This window comes from Dipodomys spectabilis, unplaced genomic scaffold, assembly GCF_019054845.1.
Source record: "Dipodomys spectabilis isolate Male_0828 unplaced genomic scaffold, ASM1905484v1 ptg000003l, whole genome shotgun sequence".
NCBI lineage: Eukaryota > Metazoa > Chordata > Mammalia > Rodentia > Heteromyidae > Dipodomys > Dipodomys spectabilis.
Window position 1 is genome coordinate 10,850,164 of NW_024870680.1, and position 27,144 is coordinate 10,877,307.

General features: G+C 42.2%; 1 protein-coding gene across 6 annotated transcripts in view; it reads left to right on the plus strand.

The window, feature by feature from the left end:
- Tenm4 (teneurin transmembrane protein 4) overlaps positions 1-27,144 on the plus strand; it is a 411,966-nt gene that overhangs the window by 219,495 nt on the left and 165,327 nt on the right. For all 6 annotated transcript variants that reach the window (XM_042690345.1, XM_042690339.1, XM_042690307.1 and 3 more), the window contains 2 exons: positions 109-323; positions 2,088-2,298. In XM_042690345.1, the coding sequence (XP_042546279.1) occupies positions 109-323; positions 2,088-2,298 (426 nt within the window). The remainder of the gene's footprint in view (positions 1-108; positions 324-2,087; positions 2,299-27,144) is intronic.

The following is a 27,144-nucleotide window of genomic DNA, read 5'->3' on the forward strand; positions in this document are numbered from 1 at the left end:
CATGGAGGAATGAGAGGGAAAGCAGAGTCCTAGCTGTGCAGATACTGATTCCTGGATGTATGTGGCTAACCAAGATGCTTTTGTCTTCCTTCCCCTGTGTCTTGGTAGGAAAACCCAGTAGTTTCTTTCCAGAGGACAGTTTTATAGACTCTGGAGAAATTGACGTGGGGAGAAGAGCTTCCCAGAAGATCCCTCCTGGTACTTTCTGGAGATCTCAGGTGTTCATAGACCACCCTGTGCATCTGAAGTTCAATGTGTCCCTGGGAAAAGCAGCTCTGGTTGGCATTTATGGCAGAAAAGGCCTTCCTCCTTCACATACTCAGGTAACCAGAACCCCACATACCACTGGTCCTGCAGCTCAAATCTTAACCCAAGCCAAAAAGACCAACCCACACCCTCGAGCCTGGAGGCAATGTCCTATATTTTCTACCATTTGCCCTTTCTCCAGTCCTGCTGGTCAGATGAGCAAGGTTAAATTCCAGGATTTTGAAGAGGAAGGAATCCTAGGAAATCTCTTTGCTAATCTTTTCTGTGGTCTCTCACTCTCCTTCCTGAGTTAAATCATCCATAAATGTAACCTAGAAGATGAAACTGTACTCAAGTGAATCTTTCTGTTCTCAGTGATGCCACCTTGGGTCACCCTCTCAAAGCAAACTTCCAAATCTGTACAATGGGAATATCCACTAGCCACTTTGCAGGGCTGTTGTGAAGAAGAAAAAGGATAATCTGTGAGGCATATGATCGGGCTCAAAATAAATCCCAGTCTTCTTCATTCCTTTTCTCATTCACGATTACACATTCACTCAGTCACATGTTTATCAGAAACACTTAGAGAACTTGTCCAAGTGACTGGAGGTATAACTCAGCAATACAGCATGTGATAGGCCCTAGATTTCATCCCTGATGCCACAAAAAAAATAAAAAGAGAAAAGGAAAACAGCTTGTCCAAGAGGATGGATATATTAGAAGTCATGAATGAGAGAGAAGAGAAATTTGTGCACTCTTTTCAGCTCAGGAATCCGAGCAATGTAAATCATGCTCCAGGCATTCCCCAGACCACAGTCAGTTAAGAGTTTTAGTAGAAATGCACACAGAACTACTTGCCAAGATGGAGTCACAGCATAATACTTACTCCCCTAATGAATACAGATGTGTCATACTGTCCTGGGTTTCATTCCTCCAGTTCAACATGAGATAGAATACATCTCTGTCTTTTATTTGGTTGTAAAAAGCCAGCTAGCTAGGTAGTAACTCAGTGTCCTGGCTAATGGACCAGTAGGTCTTACGCACCCACCTGTTATTCACATTGTGTGACAGAACTCTCTGGAATTGTAGTCCAGCAGGCTCCAATCAACTGTCATTAGTATTTGACACAGCGTGTAATTATTGATAGAGTTTGGGGCTAATCCACTTTAGTCTTCCTAAAACTGCTCCCTGAAACTGGAGTGTTTACAAAGGATTATTGATTCAAGACAGATAGATTCTAATCAAATCTTCATCTGCTCATGACGGACATTCCAATGTTCCAATCCCAGACCTAGACCCCTGATAGATCCCTGGAATCCCTCCATCACTTGCACAGAGGTCACCCAGTCTCAGAGTGTCTTGAGTTTCTGGATAATGGGCCTACCACTGAAAAAACATGTCCTGCTCTAAGCACACACTCACCATACATGCACCAGAAGCGAAAACAACACTAGACTAAAATAACATGTACTGCTCCTGCTGCACTCACAAGAGAGTCCAGAGAATATTGCCATCTGAGAGCATGATTCAAAGCCAGTTCAGACAGAAAACTTAATGAGACTCTTACCTCCAACTAAGCACCCCAAAAGCCAGAAGTAGGGTTGTGGCTCAAATGGTAGAGAACTAGCCTTGAGCAAATGAAAGGTCAAGCACAGCACCCAGGACCTGAATCCAAACCCTATTATTGGTAAAGCAGTCCCTCCCTCCTACCCCCCCCCCCCCAAACAAATAAATGAAGTCTGGGGAGAAGATTGAATAGGTTGATCTGTTGTCCTGTGTCTGCCTCCTTTCTTCTGTCTCCATTTGTGTTTCCTGCTAATTTTTCTCTCTTTGTGCTTTAGTTTGACTTTGTGGAGCTACTGGATGGAAGGAGGCTCCTGACCCAGGAGGCACGGAGCCTGGAAGGACCCCAGCGCCAATCTCGGGGTGTAGTGCCTCCATCCAGCCACGAGACCGGCTTCATCCAGTATCTAGATTCCGGAATCTGGCACCTGGCCTTTTACAATGATGGGAAGGAGTCTGAAGTGGTTTCCTTTCTCACCACTGCTGTTGGTAAGAAGCGCCACTCTCTGCAGTCTTCTTGGATGGGAGGATGAATGGGGACACTGAGGTTGACAATGAAACAAATATGTCATGCTCAGAGCTGCGACTGTCAGGCAGAATGTGGTATAAGGTCATCCTGAGTGGGCTTGCTAGGCAAGGACTTGGACATGAGATTCAGGGCAGGGAATGACAAGAGAAGAAGGCCAACCGAGGCTGGCCCCTGTGCCCACTGCCTCTCTCATGTTGCCTATGTGGCAGTGTGTATGAACCAGCATCTGCCTCTCAAGACCCAAGAGTTAGGGCTGATAGGGAGGCTGGAATCCCGATGGCATGCATATGGAGGCAACATCTCTCCTCTTGGCACTGATCTCCCATCTATTTATCTTTAGTCTCACTCTGTTCAACTCACTGATTTGTCATTTGGGTTTGAGTTGGGATTGTGTTTTGCTTTTGGAGCCAACAAACCCTGGCAGCTAAGTAAAAAAGACAAAAGCTCAAAGAGAGATGCAAACAGCTTTGCAAAGCGCTAGAGGAAAAGCATTATCACTCATTCTGGGGCTTCCTTGAGAATAGAGAAGTGTGTCCTTCCCACTGACAAAGAGTAAGTCCTCGTATCCTAAATGAACCTGAGCACTGTCGCTGTGCTTTCTGACAGAAGAGAGCCTGGATCCCCCTCAGAAGCCCCTGGTGGCCTGGGTCCTGTTGACATAATTGTTCTTCTTTACCCACACTTGTATAACCTTTGTCTCCTGCCTGGGTGGCTGTGGTGTGCTGAAAGACATGGGTGTTCTAGTGGTCTAGGTCAGAAAGGATTTTTTCCCCCTGTGTTTCTGTTGGAAGTACTGTGACACAGTCTAGAAATAAAGGTCCCTACAAGAAAAGAAGCTTGCAGGAAATCACAGCTCCATGAACCAGAAGACTTGGGAAAGGAACCTTTTCCTGCCAAGTTCAATGTGATTCAGAGTTGAAAACTCTGCCTCCATCCTTGGCTAGGAATCTCTCTAACGTGGGAAAACGGAATTTATGGAACTCTTTTCATTTGGCACTATGTTTCCAAACCTTTTGCAAGACTCTGGTTTGTCTCTAAGTAGTTATTTTCAGGTCATATTTTTTATTTGCCATTTTCCTTTAGTATTAATAAGCATGGTTAATACATTTCTGGTGTAAGTACATCTTTGTGCAAAGTGAGGAATGTGAGACCACTGGGCATCTGGCTCTGATAAAGGAACTGTCTCTTTGTGCTCTCCTTGTTTTAAAGTCGGTGGTCCCAGCTGCTGGACCCTCAGTACCTGGAAAGGAAGGACTTTGACATAGCTCTCTGTTTCTCAACACTCACCTAGGTCTGATGTGACGTGTCCCATGGTTGGCAAGGGAATGAGTGCATGATCTTTCCTTCCCTGGGCTCCCATTGGCAGGCCCCTTGGCCATCCCGATGTTGGCAGGTGCTATGCTGTTGGCTTCTTGTACAGTATAGTGGAAAGTATGTGCAGCTCTGGAGTTCTACCACAAACTTAGATTTTAACCTCGCACAGGCCACTTAAGTTTTCCACCCTTTATTTCACTGTGGCTCAGTGAGTGCTGGTAACGTGTAGACTAACATCGCAGCCTTACTCTCAGTCATTGAAGGCCCACCTCTGCCTCTCACTTTTTAAGTCTGTCCTGGGGCTTGGACTCAGGGTCTGGGTATTGTCCCTGAGCTTTTTTGCTCAAGGCTAGTGCTCTACCACTTTGGGCTACAGCACTACTTCTGGTTTTCTGGTGGTTAATTCTCATAGACTTTCCTGGTTGGCTTCTTACTGTGATCCTCAGATCTCATCCTCCTGAGTAGCTAGGATTACAGGCATGAGCCACCAGTTCCCAGCTTCTGGCCCTCACTTTTACTTAAGCTATCCTTTTGTATCTTTTTTTCCTTTGGATACAGTGACTTTTGTTTAGGGACACAACTGTGGAGTCCTAGTGGTACCTGAGTTTCAGCTTCCTGGTCTCTCTAGACTGACTCCTCCTAGGCATAGTGCACAAGGAAGGATAGAATATTGGCTTGAGAACTGAGAACTTGCCCAGTCAGATTTGTGTTTTAATAACCGAGCATAAATATGAAAGGCTATTAATTTAACCCCCCAAAGGAAACTATTTTTAATTAGGAGATGCATCTTTGAGAAATAAGATGGTGGTACCAGGAGGTACCTTTGTCAACACTTGGCTTGTCAGAGCTTGCTAACCTGTTCTGTCATAATTAGGGTGATGGTTTTTGCTTTTTCCCCCTGGTTCTCTCTTCTCCCTTAAATGATGAAACTAGTCTCCCCTCCCCCTTCTTAACTCTGTCACATCTGTTAGAGCAGTTAGGCTTTACCATGCCTCTCAACTTTAATATACTTATGAACAGCCTAGAGATCTTGTTAAAATGCAGAATCTAGGCAAGTTCTGATAGCTTAAGCCTATAATCCTAGCTATTCAAGAAGTATAGATTGTGAGGATTGCAGTTTGAGGCCAGCTGGGGCAAACGTTAGCAAAACCCTTACCTTAACCAATAGCAGGCACAGTGGTATGCACTGTCATCACAGTTATGGAGGAGGCTTTGGTCAAGATCAGGAGAACTGTATTAGCCAGCCAGTCTAGAACAAAATAATTATCTCAAAAGAAAATTCTAGGCTTGGTGGGACAGATCTCTCATTTCACTATGGCAGGATGGTATAAAGAAGAAGATTACATGGGCTGGGAAGGTGGCTCAGTGGTAGAGCGTTTGTCTTGCATGCCTGAGGTCCTGGGTTCGATTCCTCAGCACCACATAAGCAAAAAGAAAACAGCCGGAAGTGGCGCTGTGGCTCAAGTGGTAGAGTGCTAGCCTTGAGCTGAAGAGCTAAGGGACAGCGCCCAGGCCCAGAGTTCAGGCCCTACAACCAGACCCCCTCCCCCCCCAAAAAAAGAAGATCACAGTCCAGAGTGGCCTGAGCAAAAAAGTAACTGTCTTTAAAAAAAAGGAAAAAAGGCTAGAGGCACAGCTCAAGCAGTAGAGAACTTGCCTAGCAGGTACAAAGCCCTGAGTTGGAACCCCAATTCTGCTATAAAAGAAAAGAAAAGCAGAATCTTCTCCAGCAGGTAGGGGGACCTTAGGTTCTGCATGTCTGACCAGCACTTGGTGATACTGATGCTGTTGTTGACCATGTTTTGATTAGCAAAGGATTAGATCACCTCAGAGTCTTCAAATGCCATTCAAGAAAGGATTCACCAGGAGGTTAGGCCAAAATTCAGGTTCCTGGGTCTTTTTCAGGCTACAGTACAGGGCTTGAGTGATCATGATTCTGGTGATCAGTCAACAACATTTTGAAAATAAATTTCTTCTGAGAACAGCTTTCCATTTCTTTTCCCATTCACTGTCCCCTGTCATATTTATGACCATGGATAGTCATGTCACCTCTCTGAACCTGATTGTTTTTGTCAGGAAAAGGCAAAAAAAAAATGGTACTTTGTAATCATATTGTGAAGCATGGAGAGAGAAATGTGAAGTGCCTAGCCCAGCTTTGTGAAGACACACACTCGATAAATAGAGGCTGTTAATATTCTCTGTCATCCTCTTCCTCCTTCCACTTCAGTTGCTACCTTCTGACCTGTCTACCTCCCTTCAAGCTACAGTGATTGTTTAATGAACATCGGGGTTTTTTTTTTCTTTAATACAAAGACAGACTGATTCTGATGTAGCTATTAATTCCTCTTTTCCCAGGAGTCCCTGGCATTGAGTCTCAGCTGTCTGTGGTCGTTACCTGTGAGCTGTGAGCTATAATTTGTCTTGGCAGGTTAATTAAAAGTTTAGGTCTTGTTTTAGCGAAGTCATTATAGTCCCAATATACAATTGTAACTCTTGGGTTTGCTTAACACACAAATCGGGATATGACCCTATCTTTGTTACATGTCAAAATGTAGATCAAGAATTTTAAGAAGATCTGAGATGTCAGAGTCCAGAGTATTTATATCTGTTTGTAATTAAGGAACAGGAGAAATAATTGAGTTTAATTTAACAAATAACTGCATGGTGTATGCTTTTGCTTTTCCTTTCATTTAATGAAATCCAGATGATGATTATAAATGAAATGAGTTTATCTTTTGCCTTGAAAAAAACCCAAAAGCTCTTGCTGAACTGGTTCATGTACACACACACACACACACACACACACACATTCTGATGGAAGCTCTTTTCAGAAGCAACAGTCATCTGCTCTCACATCTCTCATGGAGATCTAAGACCCCAGAGGACTCTTTCTACTCGTGGCTCCTCTGGGACTGGTAGCCTTGTGGGTCCCAGATGTGAAATGAAATAGGAAGATGTATGTACTAGCTAGAGTGTAATTCACCACTATACTCTGCAAAGAGTCTTCCTGTGCATTCTTTAAGTCTTGTGGCAATTCCATTAGGTGATTATTCTTATTTTTATGATTTTATTGTTCCCTCTACTGCAGGTAAGGAAATTGAGGGTTAGAGATGTTATATGGAAAGGTAGGACTTGAATTTGCATCTGTCTGACTACAGGGAATCTGATTTTCCTTCTTTAGCAGTTTGTCTTGCCCCAAGGTCAGGCCCATTGTTTGGATATTTGTAAGTTCTATCTGCGTCTATTCATGTGTTCATTCATGCAACAACCATTTCCAGAGCACCTATGTGTTCTTCAGTACCATGTTTAGCTATCTCATGTTTATAATTCAATCCTTGTTGGAATCTCTTAGATTAGAATTTTGTGTGTGAGTGTGGGGGTGAGAGAGAGGTACACTGGAGCTTGAACCCAGGGCCCAGGCACTGTCCCTTAGCTTTTTTTTTTTAATTGTGAAAATACTGTACAGAGGGGTTACAGTTACATGAGCAAGATAATGAGTACATTTTTTGTCCAGCATTGTTGCCTCCTCCTTTGTTTTTCCTCTACCATAGTCCCTCCCATCTCCTCAACTGCACCCCTCCAACCCCACCTAAATTGTAAAGTTCTTTTTTTTTGACATAGAGTCTTGTACATCTCATTGTTGCAATGGGTCAATCTGTATCCCCAGTTAAACATTTTGTTTTTTCCATTTCCCTCCCCAAATTATACCAACATCAAATACAGTGAAAACAGGGGTTATACTGTGGGGGAGGGACATACAAAGGAACAAAAAAAAATCACATGGTACCTTATAAATACGTTAGAAACAATAGCAAGGAAGAGAAAACCACTTGTGTCCCTATCTTGGGGTTCATTTCACTTAACATCATCTGAGCTTTTCTGCTTGTCTCAGACATATACTAGTTATTGCAAATAAGGGAGACCATGGGACCTATGTTTCTTTGGGCCTGGCTTACTTCACTTAATGTAATTTTCTCCAAGTCTTTCCATTTCCTAACAAATGGGGCAATGTCATTCTTTCTGATGGAGGCATAGAATTCCATTGTGTATATATACACCACATTTTCTTGATCTATTCATCTACTGAGGGGCATCTGGATTGGTTTCATATCTTAGCTATGGTAAATAATGCTGCAATAAACATAGTTGTGCTGGTAGCCTTAGGATGGTCTTGATTGTGATCATTCTGGTAAATGTCCAAGAGTGGGATTGCTGAGTCATAGGGGAGCTCTATGTGGAGTCTTTTGAGGAACCTCCATACTACTTTCCAGAGTGGTTGAACAAGTTTACACTCCCACCAACACTGCAGTAGGGTTCCCTTCTGTCCACATCCCCTCCAGCCTCTGTTGTTATTATCCCTTAGCTTTTTTGCTCAAGACTAGCCCTCTACCACTTGAATCATAGCTCCACTTGTGGCTTTTTTTAAATAGTTAATTGGAGACTAGAGTCTCACAGATTTTCCTAACTGGACTGGCTTTGAATGATGATCCTCAGATCTTAGCCTCCTGAGTATCTAGGATTAAAAACATGAGGTACCAGTGCCCAACATACCTTGAAATATTTTGGTCTGTAATTTATAGATAAAGAAGTCTAGGGTCAGAGTTTAGTTGACTTGTCCATAGTCAAGAAAGCCCAAAGCTAGGTCAGAAATTCTACCTCGTGTGAGGTTTGCACTGTACCACAGTGACTCACTGTCATAGCTACTATTAAATATTTTAATCCTGTTAGTTGCTATGGGCATAATTTCTGCTTTGTTAACTTGCCTCCAATTTTAAATAATCATCATACATCAACCCAGGAAGTTTTCTTGAGAAGTTATTAAAAAAGACCATAAAGAAAATCTTACAGCATCCAAAACCTTTGAAATAAAGATAACTTTGTACAAATTTCTTGCAATCCCAAGACCTAACAAATTAGTATTACAGTGTTCTAGATAGCATCTTATCTTTTCATTTAGTATAAAAGGACAGATCAGCCTGACATTGCAGCCACACAAGCCACGCTGGAAAATAACAAAGTTGCCCTATTTGGATTTAGAAACCCAGAGAAGAAATATGAGAATCATTGTTAGAAAACATAGGGACTGGGAGTTTTTATGAGAAACGTGCTCTGGTCTCACTGGTGCTAATTGAAAACAAAAGAATCTGCTTGTTTACTGTCTAAGCAGCCAAAGGAAATCAATATGTCCTATGTCCAGGGACTAGGAGCATATTTAGCTGCTTTTTTTCCCCTTCTATCCATCTTTCCTTTATCCAGCAACATTGCACCCTTGCCTTTTTCCATGCTGAGGACACAGGGAAGGTATGCCATTGCTCCTAGTACATGTAGCTGATGGTCTCGATTAAGGGAAATGGAAGTTTTATATAGTAATTGCCTCTAAGCCAAAGAAAATTTGGAACAAAGAAGGCCTATCCTGGTCAGAGTATCAACAGGGCAAGAGGGAAGGGAGGGCTTATCCATTTGGATGGGGGGAAGAGAGCTGTTTGGATGGAGTGATGTTTGCTCTAGACCTTAAAGAGAGGGCCGAGTTTCCACAATGAAAGAAGGAAAATGGGAGGGATAGTAGAAAGAAAGCATTTTAGGTATTGGGAATGCCATGAGCAAAAAAGGTAGATGGGTGTAAAATTAAGAACTAGCTACAAGGACCCCATAATTCTCTGTGGCCAGAGTACAGGATGCCCTGACATGGAGAAGTGAGCTATGTAGGAAAGGCTTGAACACCTCCCTAAGCAAAAACAATTTTCTGTTGGCAGCGGTTGCCATGGCAGGGTTTTGAGTAAAATAACCAGAGCCAGATTGTTGTTTTTTTTCCCCCTGAGGCCCAGAACTTAGGTGTTCAGAGGAGATCTGTGGGAGTTAACTTTGTAGGGTCATCAGGAAAATAACAAGGATAGAGTGATAGAAGTAAGGACAGTGATGCCAGTGATCTTTTCATTTGCCTTCTCTGCGATCCATCCCTCCTTATTCTTAGGTATCTCTAAACATTTGCACCTAAGCATCATCTTTCTGTGGGTCAACCCAATTGTGTCCATGATTTTTCAAAGCCTACTGGGAAGGGCTGTTGCTTTATTTCCCTCCATTGGGCATAGGCCTCTGTGTGCATTTATAAGGCTCTGGAGGAAAAGCCCTGGCCATTGTAATCTGTAATTTGTCTAAAAGCCAAAGCAGCAACTGAGGTTGAGAAGTAGTTTTCAGTTTTTAATAAGCCCCTACGCCCACCACTTCCCTTATCCTCTTTTTCTGAATTATTCTATAAGGTAGAGATACAGCCATGCAGAAGCAGGTTCTCTTGGTGATAAATTAACCTTCTTGTAAATGACGTCGGCATCACTTTGTGAATTTTCTAAGGGAAACACTGCTTTGGAAAAGGGCCCTGTGAATCCATCTCTCCCTGATACGGTGATTTATTCAGAGCAATCTGGTATAAGTAGGATGAAATTGTAGGCCAAGGGAGAGCTCAAGTCAGCACATTGGAGACAGACAGTGGCCAAAAAGCTGTTCAGAAGAAGGAGCTAGGAATATCTGAGTGCTACCTCTGCAGACTCAAAACCAGCTCTGTTGGCCACAGCAGCTGTTTATGCTCAATGAAGGGCAAAGGTCACCACTAGCCCCTCTTCCCCTGCCCCCCCACCCCCGCTTTCCCTCACCCCTGCTTCCTGGGCATCTTATCTTGGACTACTCAGTCTTCTGAATTCCCTACTGGGAACCTAAAAGCAGGAAAGAAGGAAAAACAGTGTGTGCCAAGCAGTAAAAGCTTGTCTCCCTGTAGGAGATTTGTGTGTGGAGAGCAACATTTCAGTAAGGTTTTGTTGTCCTCCTGCTCCCTCTCAGCCCAGGGAGTGTCCTTCCAGGCCCAGGACAGTACTCTAAGAGTTGTATTAGAAACCAGCTTCTCCCCCCCCCCCCCCGCCCCGCCCCCTGAGCTGCATTCTGCCATCCCTGCTCTGGGATGTTTTACTCATACCTCTACAAGATAACTGCTGTGCCTCCAGGATTTCATCTTTATGTCAAGTAAGAAAAGGGAACGATGTAGGAAAACCAAGTTTCTTCCCAAACCATTAGCTTACATTTCTTTGGCAGAATTGTACCATTTGGACACTCAGAAGTCTAAGGAAACCCGAACATGAATATTTTTAGCTTGCTACATCAGCATTCCAGCAGAATTCTGATTCCTATATGGGGTAGGAAGCCAGCTACACAGACTTTGTTAAGACTGTGTGGTTCAGCAAAGACTCTTTTCCTGTGAGTGAGATTCTGGGCTGGGCATTAGGAAATGACCATAAGGCAGACACAATTCTTTCCATAATACTTCTCATGGGTTGGAGTGAAGCTGAGAGAGAGAGAGAGAAAGAGAGAGAGAGAGAGAGAGAGAGAGAGAATCACCCACCTCACTGGTGAGGAAGGAGATGGCTTAGTTCAATCTCTTTCCATCACCCAAGGTACCAAGGACTTTCATCTGTAAGCCTTGGAGCACCTAGCATGATGCTTTAAGATGAGCAGATTGAAGGAGCAAAATCAGAGCAGGAGACAGTGGGTTACAGAGAGACGTAGACACAATTTGTGTATCTACTTATTCAACCAGTGGTTTCTAACTGCATTTTTACATATCATGTCCTGAGCAGATATCCAGCATCAGTGGCATCTAAAATAGCCAAGCTTCCTAACCAGGGGATATTTATGGACATGTTTGACAGCTTGAGATCAATTCTTAACTTCAAATACAATCATGACATCCATGTAGAACAGTCCATGATCATAAGTGGTCAACATGTTATATAAATAAAGAGGGTGCTCTAGAGAACTACCAAGAGGCCTAATGTAGGCTTCTGGGCCAGGAGTTTCAGGGTGGCCTGGAGTGGAAACAAAAAAGCCAATCTATGCTGGGCCAAACATGGCACATGAAGAATTCTGATTGGTTTTTCCATTAATCCCAAGAACAGTGCAGGAAACTTGGGATCACTTACTCTGATGTACATATTCCAATCTTTATGCCCATAATAAAAGCAGAGAGTGGTATTGGGAGACTCTTCCAGCTGTGTTGACAGGCCTAATGCTGGTCTGAACCAAGGTGGAGGCCTCAGGGTAGAGTTGAGTGAATAGATTTGAGCTATACACCTTGAAGATTATTGGCCAGCCCCAAGGGGTTAAGACAATTTCTAAGGGAAGACACTCAAACAGGAACAGAGGGAGGAAAGGGTCATTTTGGCGAGTGAGTGGAGGCATGTGGCTGGTACGGGAGCTAGTAAGGTCGGACTTAGGAGGGAGGGACTAAAAGAATGTGTGGGTGGTAAGAAGCCAGATGTTCCAAGACACCCCATCCCAACCTTTCAGCCTCCACTTCCATCCACAGCCACCATGAGCTTCCACTCACATTTGGCTACTATTTTTGCCACAAATATACACTTGCTGGTGCTGGGCCTTGAACTTAGGGTGTTATCCCTTAGCTTTTTTTCCTCAAGACTGGTACTCTACCGCTTGGGCCACGAGTCTACTTCTGGCTTTTGATTAGGTAATTGGAAATGAGTCTCACAGACTTCCCTGCCTGGACTGGCTTTGAACCATCAGATCTAAGCCTCCTGAATAGCTAGGATTATAGGCACGTGCCACCAATTCCTGACCATTTTTACCACTTTGAGCTCTGTAATGCCAGAAGCCTTTACAAACCTTATATTTACTCTTTTTTTTAATATGAGGAAACCTAATTTATAGGATTTATCCAGAGTCACACAGCTAGCAAGTGGCCGAGCCAGGATCATAAGTATGCCAGTCTGTTGATGGAACACTGGTTCTTCTCCAGACCCTGTATCCAGTCCATTATCACTTGCCATGCAACCCCAGAGTTAGGGTATACCTGTTTCCACATTAGAAATAAAGAAATGGAGGCTGATAGATCAAGTGTCACCAGCTAGGACCTCATGGACAGGTTAGCAATCTGGTGCCCATGCTCTCTGTCCTGTGTCTGTGGCCAGGTCTGCGTCAATGTTTCTAATGTGGTGATGTCCATGTCTGTCCTATCCATTCCCATATTCAGAGCATCATGAAGATAGGAAATAGGATGTTAGGGATAAGCCATTGTGCCCTCTAAACTCATAGTGTGCCTGCCTTCTGCCATGCATGGGGTTCCTCTGTCTTGTTGAGCAGATCCTGTCGTTTTGTTTTACTTCAGCTGACGGAAGCCTTCCCCACACCCTATTCTGATGGCGTTTTCAGTGGAAGACACTTCATCAGTAATGGTTTGATTTTTTTTTTACGATTGTTGATTGAATTTTCTGATAGCTCTTTTCTGTATCCCTTGCTAGCTATCACTTCTCTTCCCCACCCAGCTGATTCTGCTGCCAGAACAGCACTGTGAGAGCCATCATCAGTACCTTTCCTCTATCCCTTCGTACATGTCACCGACATGTAGGACAGCCTTAAAGGGGTGGCCTGTCTGCCCTGTATACCTCTTAGGCATAACCTGGCCCCAGCCAGTAAAGGCACAGGTGGCCAACAGCTGAAGTTGTCAAGAGCCAGAAGGACAGTTAGGGGCAGAGTTTCACCAGAGATGGTGTGGTACAGAGGAAGATTTGGAGCTAGCCACATCTGGGCTTGAATTCTTGGCTGCATTGATGAGTCAGTGGTGGTGTTTTGGATAAGCTGTAACCTCCCCCAAAGTCCCCTATAATCAGGAATCAAATCAACTTCAGAGAATCTCACAGTGATTTTAAAGCACACAGCTCATGGTGGGAACTCAGCCTGTTTTAAAATGTCTCTTAATTATTCATCATTTGATAAACATCTACGTGGTTAAGTGCTGGAGATTGTGCAGTAAGTAACATAGAAGCCTTGTCCTCAAAGAGCCTACCATCAAGGGGGAGAAATGACCCTTTCAGAGACAATGCCATATGCTGTGGTTGGTGTGTGATCCCACAGGAGCAGGATTGGGGTTGAAGGTGGGGGGACTATAGTTAAAAAAGGGGGAGGGGTGCTGAGTGTGAGCAGATGCTGAGGGAGCTGAAAAGCAGCAAACATGTGTCCTGAGCAACTCGGCTACAGCAGAGATGGGAATCCAGAAAGAATGGGTAACTGTGTCTCTTTGACTATGGAGGCATTTTCCAATACCCCAGTAGATAGCTGAAGCCACAGATGTGTGCTACACATGTATACCTATGATAAAGCTTAATTTTAAAATTAGACATTAATGGTTAAAATAGTGAATAAAATCAGCAGTTATAATTAATATGAATTAGGTCATTCTTTCTTCCTTCTCCTCCCCCCATCCCTCCTTTTTCCCTCTCTCCTTCTCCTTCTATCCCTTGAAGATCTTTAATGTTCTTACCACAACAAAGGGATAGATATTTGAAGTAACATGTAAATCACCCTGATCTTTCATTAACCTGTGTATACATATATCAAAGTGCTATATTATACCCTAAAAAAATCATGTAGTTTAGGCTACTTCAAAATTGTGCACACATCTTTTATTAACCACAGTTGGCTGCAGACAACTGAAGCCATAGAAAGTAAAGTTATGAATAAGGAAAGACTGCTTAGAAGGACAGAGTGACCCTCCAAGGAAAAACAAAGAGAGGGGATGCCATAATGAAATGCAGTGGTCTGGTAGCTTTGGATGGGAATGTATTTCTTAGTTCTGGGGACAAGACATCCATGATCATGCTGTTGGCAGAATTGTTTTCTGTGTTGCTTTCCTTCCTAGATTGAAGGTGTCTGCCTTCTTGCTTTGCCTGCTCATGACTTTTCTCTATACACTTAGTAGGGAGAGCATTCTCAGAAAGAAACCAGTTCTGACAGATTAAGACCCACTTTACGTTTTATACGTCCTTCCAGGCCCTATCTCCAAATACATTCATGTTGGGGATCTGGGCTTTGGCATAAGAATTGTGTAGTAGGACACAATTCAATCCATAACAAGGATACATGTTGATTCTAGAACATTCCAAGGCACTTTTATTTGTTCTAATAAATTTGACTTTCCTCGGATTCCATAGGGAACGTCTTAAATGTCCCCATTCTAGTTTCAGAACTTTTCTGTTTCTACAAAGTCCTCTCAGCCTCTCTGGAACTACTTGACAAAGTTGGTGCTATTGATTCATTGTATTCTCTCTAGTATATTATATCTAAGCATCATCCTAGTTGTTTTCCATAAACCATTTAACTCCTTAAAAACAGGCATGCCCAGCAAATATTCTTTTCAAGGACAAGGATGATCACAAAGAAGCTGCTGGAGTTGGCCATTAGGACATTCTGGACACCCTCAGGCAGAGCTGTTTCCACCCCTGGTGAGGCAGAAGCAGGGTTACCAAGAGTTCAGCAGAGAATGGAGGTAAAGAGAAGAAATGGTTCCTTCTCGATGGAGCAGGCAAAGAGACAGATGGGCGTAACCTGAGGAGGAGGCAGGTTCAAGGAAAGGTTTATGGAAGGTGGGGGAGTCTTGAACGTGTTGTCAGCGGTGGGAATGAAGCCAGGGGAGATGACTAATGAGAAGAGGGAGAGGCCTGGGGGCGGGGGGGGGGGGGGGGAGGGCAGAGGCAAAAGGATAAGCTCTGGGAGAGGAGGAGAGGGAGGCAAAGGGCAGTGGCTAAGAGGACAGATCTGATAGTGCAGGAAGGAGATGGAGACAGGTAGGTTCTAGCTGCTGGCAAGGTTGGCAGTGCTTTTTAGAAGAAGACCGTCATATAGGAATGCCACACTCAGTCCTGAAACAGAAATTGTACAGTGATGCAGTAAAAAGGACAACATCGCTTAGTAGCCAAAGAAAATGGATGTGAGGGCTGGGAAGGTGGCTCAGTGGTAGAGCGCTTGCCTTGCATGCCTGAGGCCCCGGGTTTGATTCCTCAGCACCACATAAGCAAAAAAACAAAAGCCGGAAGTGGTGCTGTGGCTCAAATGGTAGAGCGCTAGCCTTGAGCTGAAGAGCTGAGGGACAGCGCCCAGGCCCAGAGTTCAGGCCCCACAACTGGACCCCCCAAAAAAAATAAAGAAAGAAAATGGATGTGACACCATTTATTAGCAAAGAGGGCTTGGACCTATCAGTGCTGCAGTTTCCTTATCTGAAAAATGACAAGAATATTAGTGCCCATGCCAACGGAATCATTCTGGGGATAAAGTGTAATATTTGTAAAAATACCAAGTGCAGTGCCTGTGCCCTGAGAGGTGCAAGTGTTCTTTTGCTGTCATTGGCAGCAGTGGTCACTAATATTGTGAGTGCTCACTAGGTCCTGGGAGGTGCCAGGATCTTGTCTTTGTTTAGATGGAGAAACACAGTTGAGAGAAATGAACAAACTTACCCAAAAGCCACTCATTGAGTTAGAGCTGAGCCAGGATTTGAATCTAAGCCAGTCTAATTGAACATACTCTTCATCTATACTGGGCTTTCATTCCTGGGCTCTCCCTAGTCAACACCTGCTTCCTGGGTCCCCCAAAGTTCCCTTTCCTATCACCCCAAAGATGTTCAGCCCGTGCTGTGAAGATGCCATGATGGAGGATATTTATCATCATCCCCTAGCGCTTCTCTGAGGTGAAGAGAAAGGACAGGATCTCTGCTTGGGAAAGGGCTCCTTCAACACCAAGCCGGGGGTTAGTGATAGCACATTTGACAGAAGTTGGAGTTTGTATCTGCTGTCTTAAACAGAGCAGAAGGCCTTCTGTGGAAATGACAGGACAATGAGTGTGATGTGAAGGGTTATAAGAATGTGTGAGCCAGAACTCTTGTGAGCATCTGGTTTCAGTTTGAGTAGCTGCTTGTCCCTGGCTTTATCTGAACACACTCAAGATTGGGCTAATGGAAGCACAGTTTGTGTCAGTCCTGGTTCATATTCCATGTCGGCCTGTTCTTTTTGTTTAGTTTGTGTCATAGGCCAAAAGAGTCTAGTTCAGGTTGCAAGGTCAAGTTAGTGTCTTTCACAAATAGAATTTGAATTTTCTCAAGCTTAGGAATGCAAGATGTGCCTGGGGGCAGTGTTTGCGCAGTGTTATCTCTGTGAAGTGGGAGAGGAAGAAAGGAACACGTGTGAGCTTTTTCTAGGTGCCAAGAACAGGAACAGTGTGCACATATTTTGATTCTCATAACCAACTTTTGCAGCCAGGATTATTGCCTACCTTGTCCTCATGAGGCAGAGAGTTGGGTAGCAGTTAACATCCTGAATGCAATCCCAGGTTTATCTGTATCACTCTTACTTTGTAAGCTTCCTATGCTTTTTGAATGCACTGGTTCTATACTGAGATCTATGTTTTATGCCTAAGCAAGATGCAAACATATCTGATGATGATGCTGAGTCATATAAAAAAACTAAAGGAAAAAAAAGCAGAGAAACAGCGTAGAGAACATTGATTTCTAGTCAAAGGACAATATTAGAGTATAAAACAGCACCATTTAGTGGTGGGATCCAGAAGCACTGGAGAAGGTGAAAAGAGGAGTTTGGATATGATCAAAGCATTTCATACACACGTATGTAATGCAATAATAAAATCCATTAAATTGTTTTTAAAAGGGAAAGAGGAAAGAGAACGAAAAGTAATGGAGGAGGTAGATTTGATCAAAGTACATTATATGCATGTATGAAAATGTCATAGTAAAACCCCTTTGTACAATTAATAAGCACTCATACAAAGAGGGAACAGACCAGTATACTTCCTGGATAACTATTAGAAGGATTTGTCTAAAATCACTGATAAAATGTGATATATTTACTAGCTGGCATTGTTTTAGAAGCTTCAGCCAATGAAAGGCCAAGCAGCAAAGAAAGACTGAGATATGTTTGTATTCCTAGCAAGCATAAGTACACCAAGTAAAAATCTATATTATTTACTATATTTTTGTATTATTTATTAGCAGATATTGCTGGACACTGGTAGCTCACACCTATAATCCTAGCTACTCAGTTGGCTGAGATCTAAGGATCACAGTTCACAGCCAGCCCAGACAGACAAGTCTATGGGACTCTTATCTCCAGTTAACCAGCAAAAAGCCAGAAGTAGAGGTGTGGCTTACATAGCAGAGTTCCAGTCTCGAACTCACCACCAAAAACAGAAAAGTCAGTAGATTTTCCATATACCTAAAAAATTCTCTTATGAAAGAAATATACTAGAAAGTGTTCTAGTGAAAGAAAATTTATAAAAATTAATACATCATCTTAGTGACCCAGGTTTTTTTTATTGCGAAGTGCAGAATGGGATATACATAATTAGGAAACAGAACATGCTCCTAGATTGGAAAGGAAAAATACACTAAATATGCCAATTTAGGGCCTTAATAGGATGCCAGAGAGAATCCTAAGGGGAATTGGAAAGCTTTGGCTGAATGGTTTAAGACTTTGTGTGGAATAATAAACAGATGGAGCGTGGAAGAAGTCCCAACAGAAAGAATAATGAAAGGGTACTCGACATTAAAGACCTTAACATATCATAAATCTGAATTAATTAAAAGAGAATAGGAGTCAAGCAGATTGATGACATAAAACTGCCTATAAATATTCCCAGTGATATGTAAAAATTTAATATTTGAGAAAGGAAGAATCACAAATGGAGAAGAGGTGGCTTAGTCAATAATTTATTGTTGGAATCGCTTGGGAAAACCCCAGCTCAAACCAGAGGCTGCAGAGTGGCGTTTGATGGGACAGAAATAGCAAAGAGACACAGGAAAGCCTTTCAACCTGCAGTCTTGGCCTTCTGTGTGCAAAGTGGATGATTCCCATAAAACTATAGGTTTCTGGCTCCTGTCTTTGAAAAGGTAGAAGACTAAAATTCTTACTGGTCTGGACCCTAGAGGAATTTGAGTTTTCAGCTTCTGATTCAGACTGCACCTCCTACCATGTGCCAAAATAAATTCCAGATGGAGGAAAGAGGTAAACATTTAAAAGTCAAACTAAAAGAGGTTAAAACCCAATATTTGTGTATCTCTGGCTTGGAGAAAGACTTCTGTGCTTAAAAGTTATTAAATAAATCACAGAGAAAAAAGACTGTCAAATGTTGACATGAATATTTGACATTTCCATATGTCTTATAAAACTTATCAAAACAGGAAGGAAAACAATAGATTGGGAAGCTATCAACATTAAATATGGAGATCAATATATATCAAGATATAGATATAAATATGTGTCAGTGTCTACATAGCTGGATGGATAGGTAAATAAGACAGACAGACAGATACAAAATTAAAGTCTATATGCTTTGGGAAAAAAGAATTATGCTTGTCTGGACCATGGCTATAGCACATATGTAGGCATGTTTCAAACATGTATGGTATGATAGAAACATACATTAAATACGTTAATCAATAATGATGATGATTCTTAAATCACCATCAACTTCTTTTAACCTAATAAGTTAGAATTCCCCAAGTGATACTCAGTTCATAGAGGCTTCAGAACTGTACCCAAGCATATTATTCATTGCATTGTAAATCGGTGCAGCCCTGAACCGTAAAACATTCAACTTGTGAGAGCCTCCTGTAAAGAAATTAATCATATCAATAAAGAAAAAGTTGCAGGCTTATCATGGCATTGTTTGTGAAAATTTGGAAACAATCTGAATGCTAATACTACAAGTCTTCAGGCAAATTATGGAATACTCACTTAGTGAACATTGTATAACATTGTATATTACTATGAAAAATCTCAGAAATGCTTGCACTTTTCAGTCCCATGAGCAGGATATAGAAGTGACATTTCTAATACAAACACACCAAAATAATCATTTAATTTGCCTCATTTATTTAGAGGTAGAGTTTGAACTTGAACTCCAGTCTATCAAACAGAGTCCACTGCTTTCCCCACCTGCCACATAACTTCCTGTTCTGGAGTCCAGTGCTCGAAATGGACTGTGGTGAAGAGCATGCTCATCAAACAGCCAAGGAAAGCTGGTCTCTTCCAATGCTAGTCTCTTCCTAGTAGAGTATATGACAGGGAATGAGACTTTGGTCTACCTTATGCTTCTAAAACTGGGATTTTCTAAACGTTTCCTCCTCTTCCCATTGGACACAGATGTTAAAATGAACAAACAGAAAAATCTGTGGCCCAGGTGATCTGGACCACACCTGTTCCTTGAAGCTCTCTGTTGCATACCTGTATGTTTATAAATGCTTTTGACATTTTCCTTGGTTTTGTTTTTGTAATGAATTACATTAAGTTAAAGCCATGATCCCCTAAGCACACTCGCTTCAGAAACCAGCTTTGGTTGAGGTGAAAGAAAAGACCCCAGGTGGTCTCGAGAGTTCTATTGCTTAGTATTAAAGAACACAGAAAAGGCTTAGTGGGATTTCACTTTAAGAAAGGAAATGTATTGTAAAGAATCCTGAGATTCGAAAACCTGAGCCTGCCGTTCCATTTTCTGAATCTCTCATGCTTAGTTTTCTGTGTAGTAGAGTTTACTGTGACAATGATAATCCCTTACATTGTATAGGGCTTTCGTTTACTGAGCACTTTTGTTCTTTTTTTCTTTCTTTCTTTCTTTTTTTTTTTTTTGCAGGGCTAGGTATTGAACCCAAGGTATTGAACTCATGCTAGGTAAGCGCTCTGTAACTGAGCTGCACAAATAGCCCTGTTGTTTGTTTCTTTTTTTTTTTTTTATTTTAATCAGCACAACCTAGTGGTATAGAAAGGACTGGGATTACTGACACCATATCATATTCACAGCACTGAGTTTCAGAAAAGTTAAGGCTTTTACCAAAGGCTTTTTGATGGGGCAAAGGCCACAGCAAGTACATGGACAAGTCTGGTACTTCCTTATTTCACTCCAGCACTCTTTCTTAGATCCTGTGATCATCTATTCCTGTGATCATATATTCCTGTATGTGTATCTTTTGCATTTCTAATGTATACTCTGTTCAGGCTGAGATCACTGTTGGATACTAGCAAAAGGGACTCTACCCAGGGAGAGAGCATTGATCAGGAATGTAATGTGATGAGCTACAGGAAAAACTGTGAGGTCTAGGAGAGCATGAACAAGAGGAGCTAACCTAACTTTGTGGAGACCAGGGTCAGATGTCATATATGTTGAGTATTTGACATCTAAACTAAAACCTCAAAAGGAGAAACAGAAAAGGAGAGTGAATGACCAAAAGGGCAGATATATCAGAAAGTATGACTTGTTTGTTTGTTTTGTTTTGTTTTGTTTTTGTCTGTTGGTGGGGCTTGAATGCTAGGCCTGGGTGCTGACCCTTAGTTCTTCAGCTCAAGGCTAGCACTCTACCACTTGTGCCACAGCACCACTTCTGGCTTTTTCTGTTTACGTGGTACTGAGAAATCGAATCCAGGGCTTCATGTATGCAAGGCAAGCACTCTACCACCAAGCCACATTCCAGCCAGAAAGTATGATATTTTTAAAGATGAGGATTGAAAAAGAGAGAGAGAGGAGAGAGAGAGCACTTCAGGATGGAAGGAACAGAAAATCACATCAAATGCTGTTGAAGAGAAGCTTGTGATGGTCTACAACCTCTATCTCTTTTCCATTACCCCAAAGTCCCTCTGTAATAAGGGTAACAATCGAAAACAAATAAGAAGAAGAAGAAACTCACAAAGACAAGAAAGTGAAGAGACAATAGCCATCAAGAGATGGTAGTAGACACGTGAATGGACAGAGCTGTAGGAGAAAGCTCCTGCTGGTTGATTCTGCTTCCAAAGCAGAGTCATGATAACCCCAGGAGCAGGAAGTATGAGGTCACTGAAGGCCAGGGGGAGGCCAGTGTAGAGAATATGGATGAATATAAGTCTGTGTGATATGGAATCAGTCATAGCAGACCTTGCGATTTTTCATCACACACAAACAAGCTCCCTGCCCCCTCAGCAGAGATCAGAGCCTTGTTCCTCAAGAGAGATCAATGTAAGAGCCCTAGATTCTAGATGCAAGGCCTAGGAGAAGCAGAGCAGAATTACTACACTGAAAACAGAGATATTATAAACTTAATTTAAAAAAAAAAAAAAGCCATTTCCAAACCACAGCCTTATATCTTCTCTGTAAGGATGGAGATTAGAAAGATAAATTCTTTGAAAAAACCAAGAGACCCATCATAGTCATTGCCTTTGGTGGAAAATCCACAAAACACATGGGTCACTGTCCTGCATAGACAGTCAGAAGCTGCAGTCTCACTTCCAAGTATGAATGGACCACAGAGGATCATCAGACATACAAGCAAAACTTCCAACAAGTAAGAAAGAGATCAAACAAGTAGAAGGAAAAGGGAAATAAAAAACATGAAGGAAACAATAACAATGTCATGAATAGGGGCAGCTTCAAAAGAAAAAGAGATGATAATACATCAAGATATTGGAGAAAGATATCACTATCTTTATAGAACATGTACAGATGGAGAATAAATCAGCGAATAAGAAAAAGCTATTAGCTGAGCACTGGTGGCTTCTACCTGGAATCCTAGCTACTCAGGAGGTGAGATCTGAGGATTGTGATTCAATGCCAGACTAGCAGAAAAGTCCATGAGACTCTTATCTTCATTAAGAACCCTGAAAGCTAGAAGCTGTGGCTCATGTAGTAAAGTCCTACTCTGGACAAAAATATTCAGAAACAGTGGCCAGGCCCTGAATTCAAGCCCCACAAAAGGCATATAAAAAGAAAGAGAGAGAGAGAGAGCGTGAGAGAGAGAGAGAGAGAGAGAGAGAGAGAGAGAGGAGTGAAAGGAAGAGGATGGAAGGGAGGGAACAGAAGGGAAGGGAGGGAAAAAGGGAGGAAAGAAGGGAGGATGGAAGGAGGAAGGGGGGAGGAAGGAAGGAAATGGAAGGAAGGAAGGAAGGAAGGAAGGAAGGTATTCAACATTTTAAAGAGTTGAAATACAATCTTCATAAATAGAAAGGAGATGCATTAAAGATATATATGAGAAAGCAATAAGAAAATTGAAGAATTATCTCAACAGGCTGCAAATCTAACTGATAGGGTATAGAATTGTACAGCATATTTCCCATTGGTGGGCGCCACGGGTTTCTGGATTGCAAGCGACCAGCTTGCTAACTTTTGCAAAGCCAACCATTTTCCTGAAAAGTTCAGAAGGGGAGATGTTACATATACAGTGACCACAGATTTATCAATAACAGTGCGAACTCTGAAGATGAGTGACCCTAGGAAATTTTCTGATTTTTAAAATTCCATACCCAAATTATCAGTCATGTCTAAGAGCAGAATAAAGTATTTTCATCCTTGTAATCCTAAAGTTATGCCTCTCATTCACATTTTCTCAGGAAGCTCCTAGCAACCATCAAAATAGTAAAGTAATTTGAGAAGGGTCCAGGAAATACGGGTTTAATAAAGAGAGAGGTAGGGAGAAGGTATAGGTAATGGGTATATAGCAGGTCTAAATAATCTGAGCAGATTATGGTGGGACAGACAGAGCTCCGGCAAGGAGAGCCCTAGGCATAGAACAGATAGACTGCCTGTTGTATTTGAACATGTAGAAAATTTTGTTTCAAAGGAAATTATAGTTCTCGTGAATAGAACCAAAAACCAGCAAAAATGATGCTTTTATGTTAAATTATACTAGATAGAACTAGTAGATAATAAAATGGATAGAAGTAATAACATCAAATACCAGTGAAGAAAATCTCTATATGGTGAAATCAACTTAGAAATAGAGACAGTCCCCAGTTTGAGTGGTTTAAATGATTTTTTGACTTTACAATGGTATGACAAGCATTGTACATTCAGTGGAAACTATATTTCGCATTTTTAATTTTTATCTTTTCCGGGATTGACAATTCACAATACTGGATTCTCTACAATGCTAGGGTGCCATTAAGTCATGCATTCATTGGGACACATAATCAATACTCTACTGGGTGCTGTGTTGCTAAGTTGTGATGAACAGTAGAGTAAGCAAATTAAGTGCATTTTCATTTATGATCAAGACATAACTTGATCAGGCCATAACCCCATCCTAAGTACTGGAAGGTCTGTCCTGAAGTAATTTTTAGAATAAATAGAATAGAAATCAAGAACAGTGGCACTCAAGTATGTAATACACTGATTGGGTGATGAGTACTCTACCATCACTCTTACTGTATAGACAAGGAAACTGAGGCACAGAGAAGTAAAGTGACTTGCTCAAGGTTATATAGTAAGAGACAGCATAGGATTAGAATGCCCAGTGGTAGAATGCCAGTCTTGTATGAAATACCTAAAGGAGAGCGCCCTGGCACTGAGTTCAATGCCCAGGGTCTCATTCTAAAGCCTGTGCCCTTTTCCAATACAACACAGCCTCTGACTTGGTTTGCTTTATTGTGGTCAAGTTTTTTATTTTTTCTATACTTACTGTAAGACCCACTAAGTGCTTTACATGCCTTATTCTACTTGACTTCTATTCTAGAAGAGAGGTAAGAAAACTAGAGGCCAGAGATGCTAAAAGCTTTGCCCCAAAGTTTCGCAGCTAACGGAAGTCAGAACTGGAAAGCTAGTCCAGGCCTCCCTGATGGAACCACCCATGTTAAGCCATGGACTGGGGAGTTCTAGTTATATCCAGTCAAATCATGCCAGAGACAGGCTCCAGAGTCAGGGGAAGACAGAGACCCAGCGGAGAGAAGCAGGACTCCAGCATCTACACATCATCCCTGGGAGTAAATGAAGAGAACCAAAATCTTGGGTGGGGGGAAGGCTGGCCAGTCTTGAGGGCTATGGGTAGTATGAAGGGCCCTTAGGTCCTCTTCATCTGGCCATGCAGCAAGCTGAGTGCAGGAGTTAGCAGCCACTTTCAAACCTGTCCCCAGGTAGAAGGCAAATTACCCTGAAATACAGATCAGGAAACTGGGTGGCCTTTTCTAATTGTCAGGCCTAGCATGTTCACTATAAGCCAGTACAGTGATGGCTAGAAGCCCTTATGTTCCAGGGAGTCAGAAGAGACCAGAAGGTTCTATAAGCTTTTCATGGCAACAGCTATTTCTTAATTCCTTACAAGATATGTAGCCATCATCTTTGCCACTGGGCAGTTTCTACCTAGAGGTGGAGAGAGCGATCAGGCTAGATGGCTAGAGCAGCTGTAAAATATTTAATGTGAACATGTAATCACATTCTCATAATCTCTAATAGGATTTGGTGTCAAGCAGAAGTCCAACTTGGCCTCTGGCCCATAGAGATAGACCCAAGTTATTATGTTGAGTGTTACCTAGTAGATAAGTAAGAAAGAAATATTGTTCAAATAATTGTGGGACTGACCAACACACATTATAATTATTGTAAAGAAAAAAGTCCACCAGAGAAAAGAGAATTTATCTAGCTTACTAGTCCATTTATTGTGTTGTATCCTGGAAGAAGTAATTCAAGTACACAATTCACACAAGTCATCCTCCGTCTTGGCAGTTCTTGCTGGAGAAGAGAATTGGAACCCTGCAAAATTTTATTTCCACACATTCCCTCAACACGTGGTCAGTGCTGTTTGGGGGAAGAGAGTCTAACACTGTGTTTAGCTCAACATTACAGAGCGAGAGAGAATGAGGGATTGAGGAAAAGAGAAAAAGAGTTTGAGACAGGGAAAATAAGGAAGTCATAGGTCTGGAAAAATTTTATTAAAATAAAATTTGATTTAAAGAGATCAACTCAGCTACTGGTAGCTCATGCCTAGCTACTCAGGAGGCTCAGATGTGAGGATCAAGGTTCAAAGCCAGCCCAGACAAACAAATTCAAGAGATTCTCAACAAACCAAAAGTGGAGCTATGGTTCAAGTGGTAGAATGCCAGCCTTGAATGAAAGAGCTTAGGGAGAGTTCCCTGGTCCTGAGTTCAAGCCCCAGTAATAGGACAAAAATGAAGAAAGAAAGGAAGGGAGGGAGGGAAGGAAGAAAGGAAAGAAGGAAAGAATCAACTAGGTAGTCAGTAATCTAACTCTTCCCAGAAGGAGTCCAGCCTTAGGATTTGAGATGCACTAAAGGACATGAAATCAACCACATGTTCTCCTGTGTCACTTGTTATTTAACAAGTATTTACCAAGTATTGCCAGTCACTGGGGTGGCAGAGATATGATCCCTTCTTCTACAGGAATGTACTACCTACAAAGGGAAACAGCAAACTAAAAGCAGTAGGTAATGAGTGAGAGAGAAGTCAGTTGCCCTTAGGAGTCAGATGAGAACTCTTATCTAGGCAGGCTTGTTGAAATTGGGCCAGAAGGAAGGGCAGGACTTACAAAGGTGAGACAGGGGAAGGAGGATCACAAGAGGAAGCTGCTGGCATTGACCACATGAGGGAGAAGGGTACTGGGGTGATGGGGTGGGTAGGTGGGGGGTTACTAGTTAGCATGAAGAAGACCTTTGTGGCGAAGAAGTTTGTGTTTTGGTTTGGTTTGAGTTTGGGTGCTGAAGATGGAACTCAGGGCCTTGTGAACGTTGAGTGTACATTCTACCACTAAGCTATACCCCTAGTAAAATTGGACCCCTAAACTCCTTGGCTCAGAAATGTGGGCTCTCTCTGAGCTATTATTGTTCTCTCTCTCTTTTTTTTTAATTGTCGAGTGTGTGGCCTGAACTCTGGGCCTGGGCGCTGTCCCTCAGCTCTTCAGCTCAAGGCTAGCACTCTACCACTTGAGCTACAGCGCCACTTCTGGCTTTTTTCTGCTTGTGTGGTGCTGAGGAATCGAACCCAGGGCCTCATGCATGCAAGGCATGCTCTACTATTGAGCCACCTTCCCAGCCCTGACCTATTATTTTTGAAAATATTGTTAGATTATATAAAGACATACTCTGTTTAAAAAATTATGTATTTATTCTAGCTAACTGGCAAAGCTATAATTAGGTATCTCAAATCATTGTTTCATAGTGATATTGAGTTTTCTGTTTTAAATAAATTTGCTTAGGAAAATAAAGGATTCAAAAAACTTGTAAGTGAATAATGGGACAGATGGTATGTGAATATAATGACAGCACAAAGGCTGAACACCCAAACAAGAGACACTGGGAGATGCCGCTCCAGGCCTGGGTGGCAGATTCAGATTCCTCACCTCCAGGAGTTGACACTCAAGTAGATAGCTGCAGCTGGCCTGTGGCCAAACACAAGGCCTAGGCTACTGCTAATGATAGCAGATAGTGACCAAGCTTAATCTAATTTTTTTTCTTTTTTCTTTGTTTTTTTAAAGAAAGACCAACAGTAACTTCTGAACTGAGTTTTGAACTCAGGGCTTTGCACTTGCTAGGTAGACACTCTACCACTTGAGCCATGCCTCCAACCCCCACCCTTTGCTTTGTTATTTTTACAAAGAGGGACTTGAGTTTTTTGTCTAGTTTTGCCTGAATCAAAATCCTCCTATTTATACTTCCCATGACGTTGGGGTAAAGACAACATGCAGAACTTTATAGGTTGAGATGAGATTTTGCTTTTTTCCAAGCTAACCTTGAACTATGATCCTTCTGATCATCATTTTACACACACACACACACACACACACACACACACACACACACACACACACACACACACACACAGTTAGTTAGTTAGTTCCAGAGCTTGAACTCAGGGCCTGGGGGCTATCTCTGAGCTCTTTTGCTCAAGGCTAGTGCTCTACCACTTTGA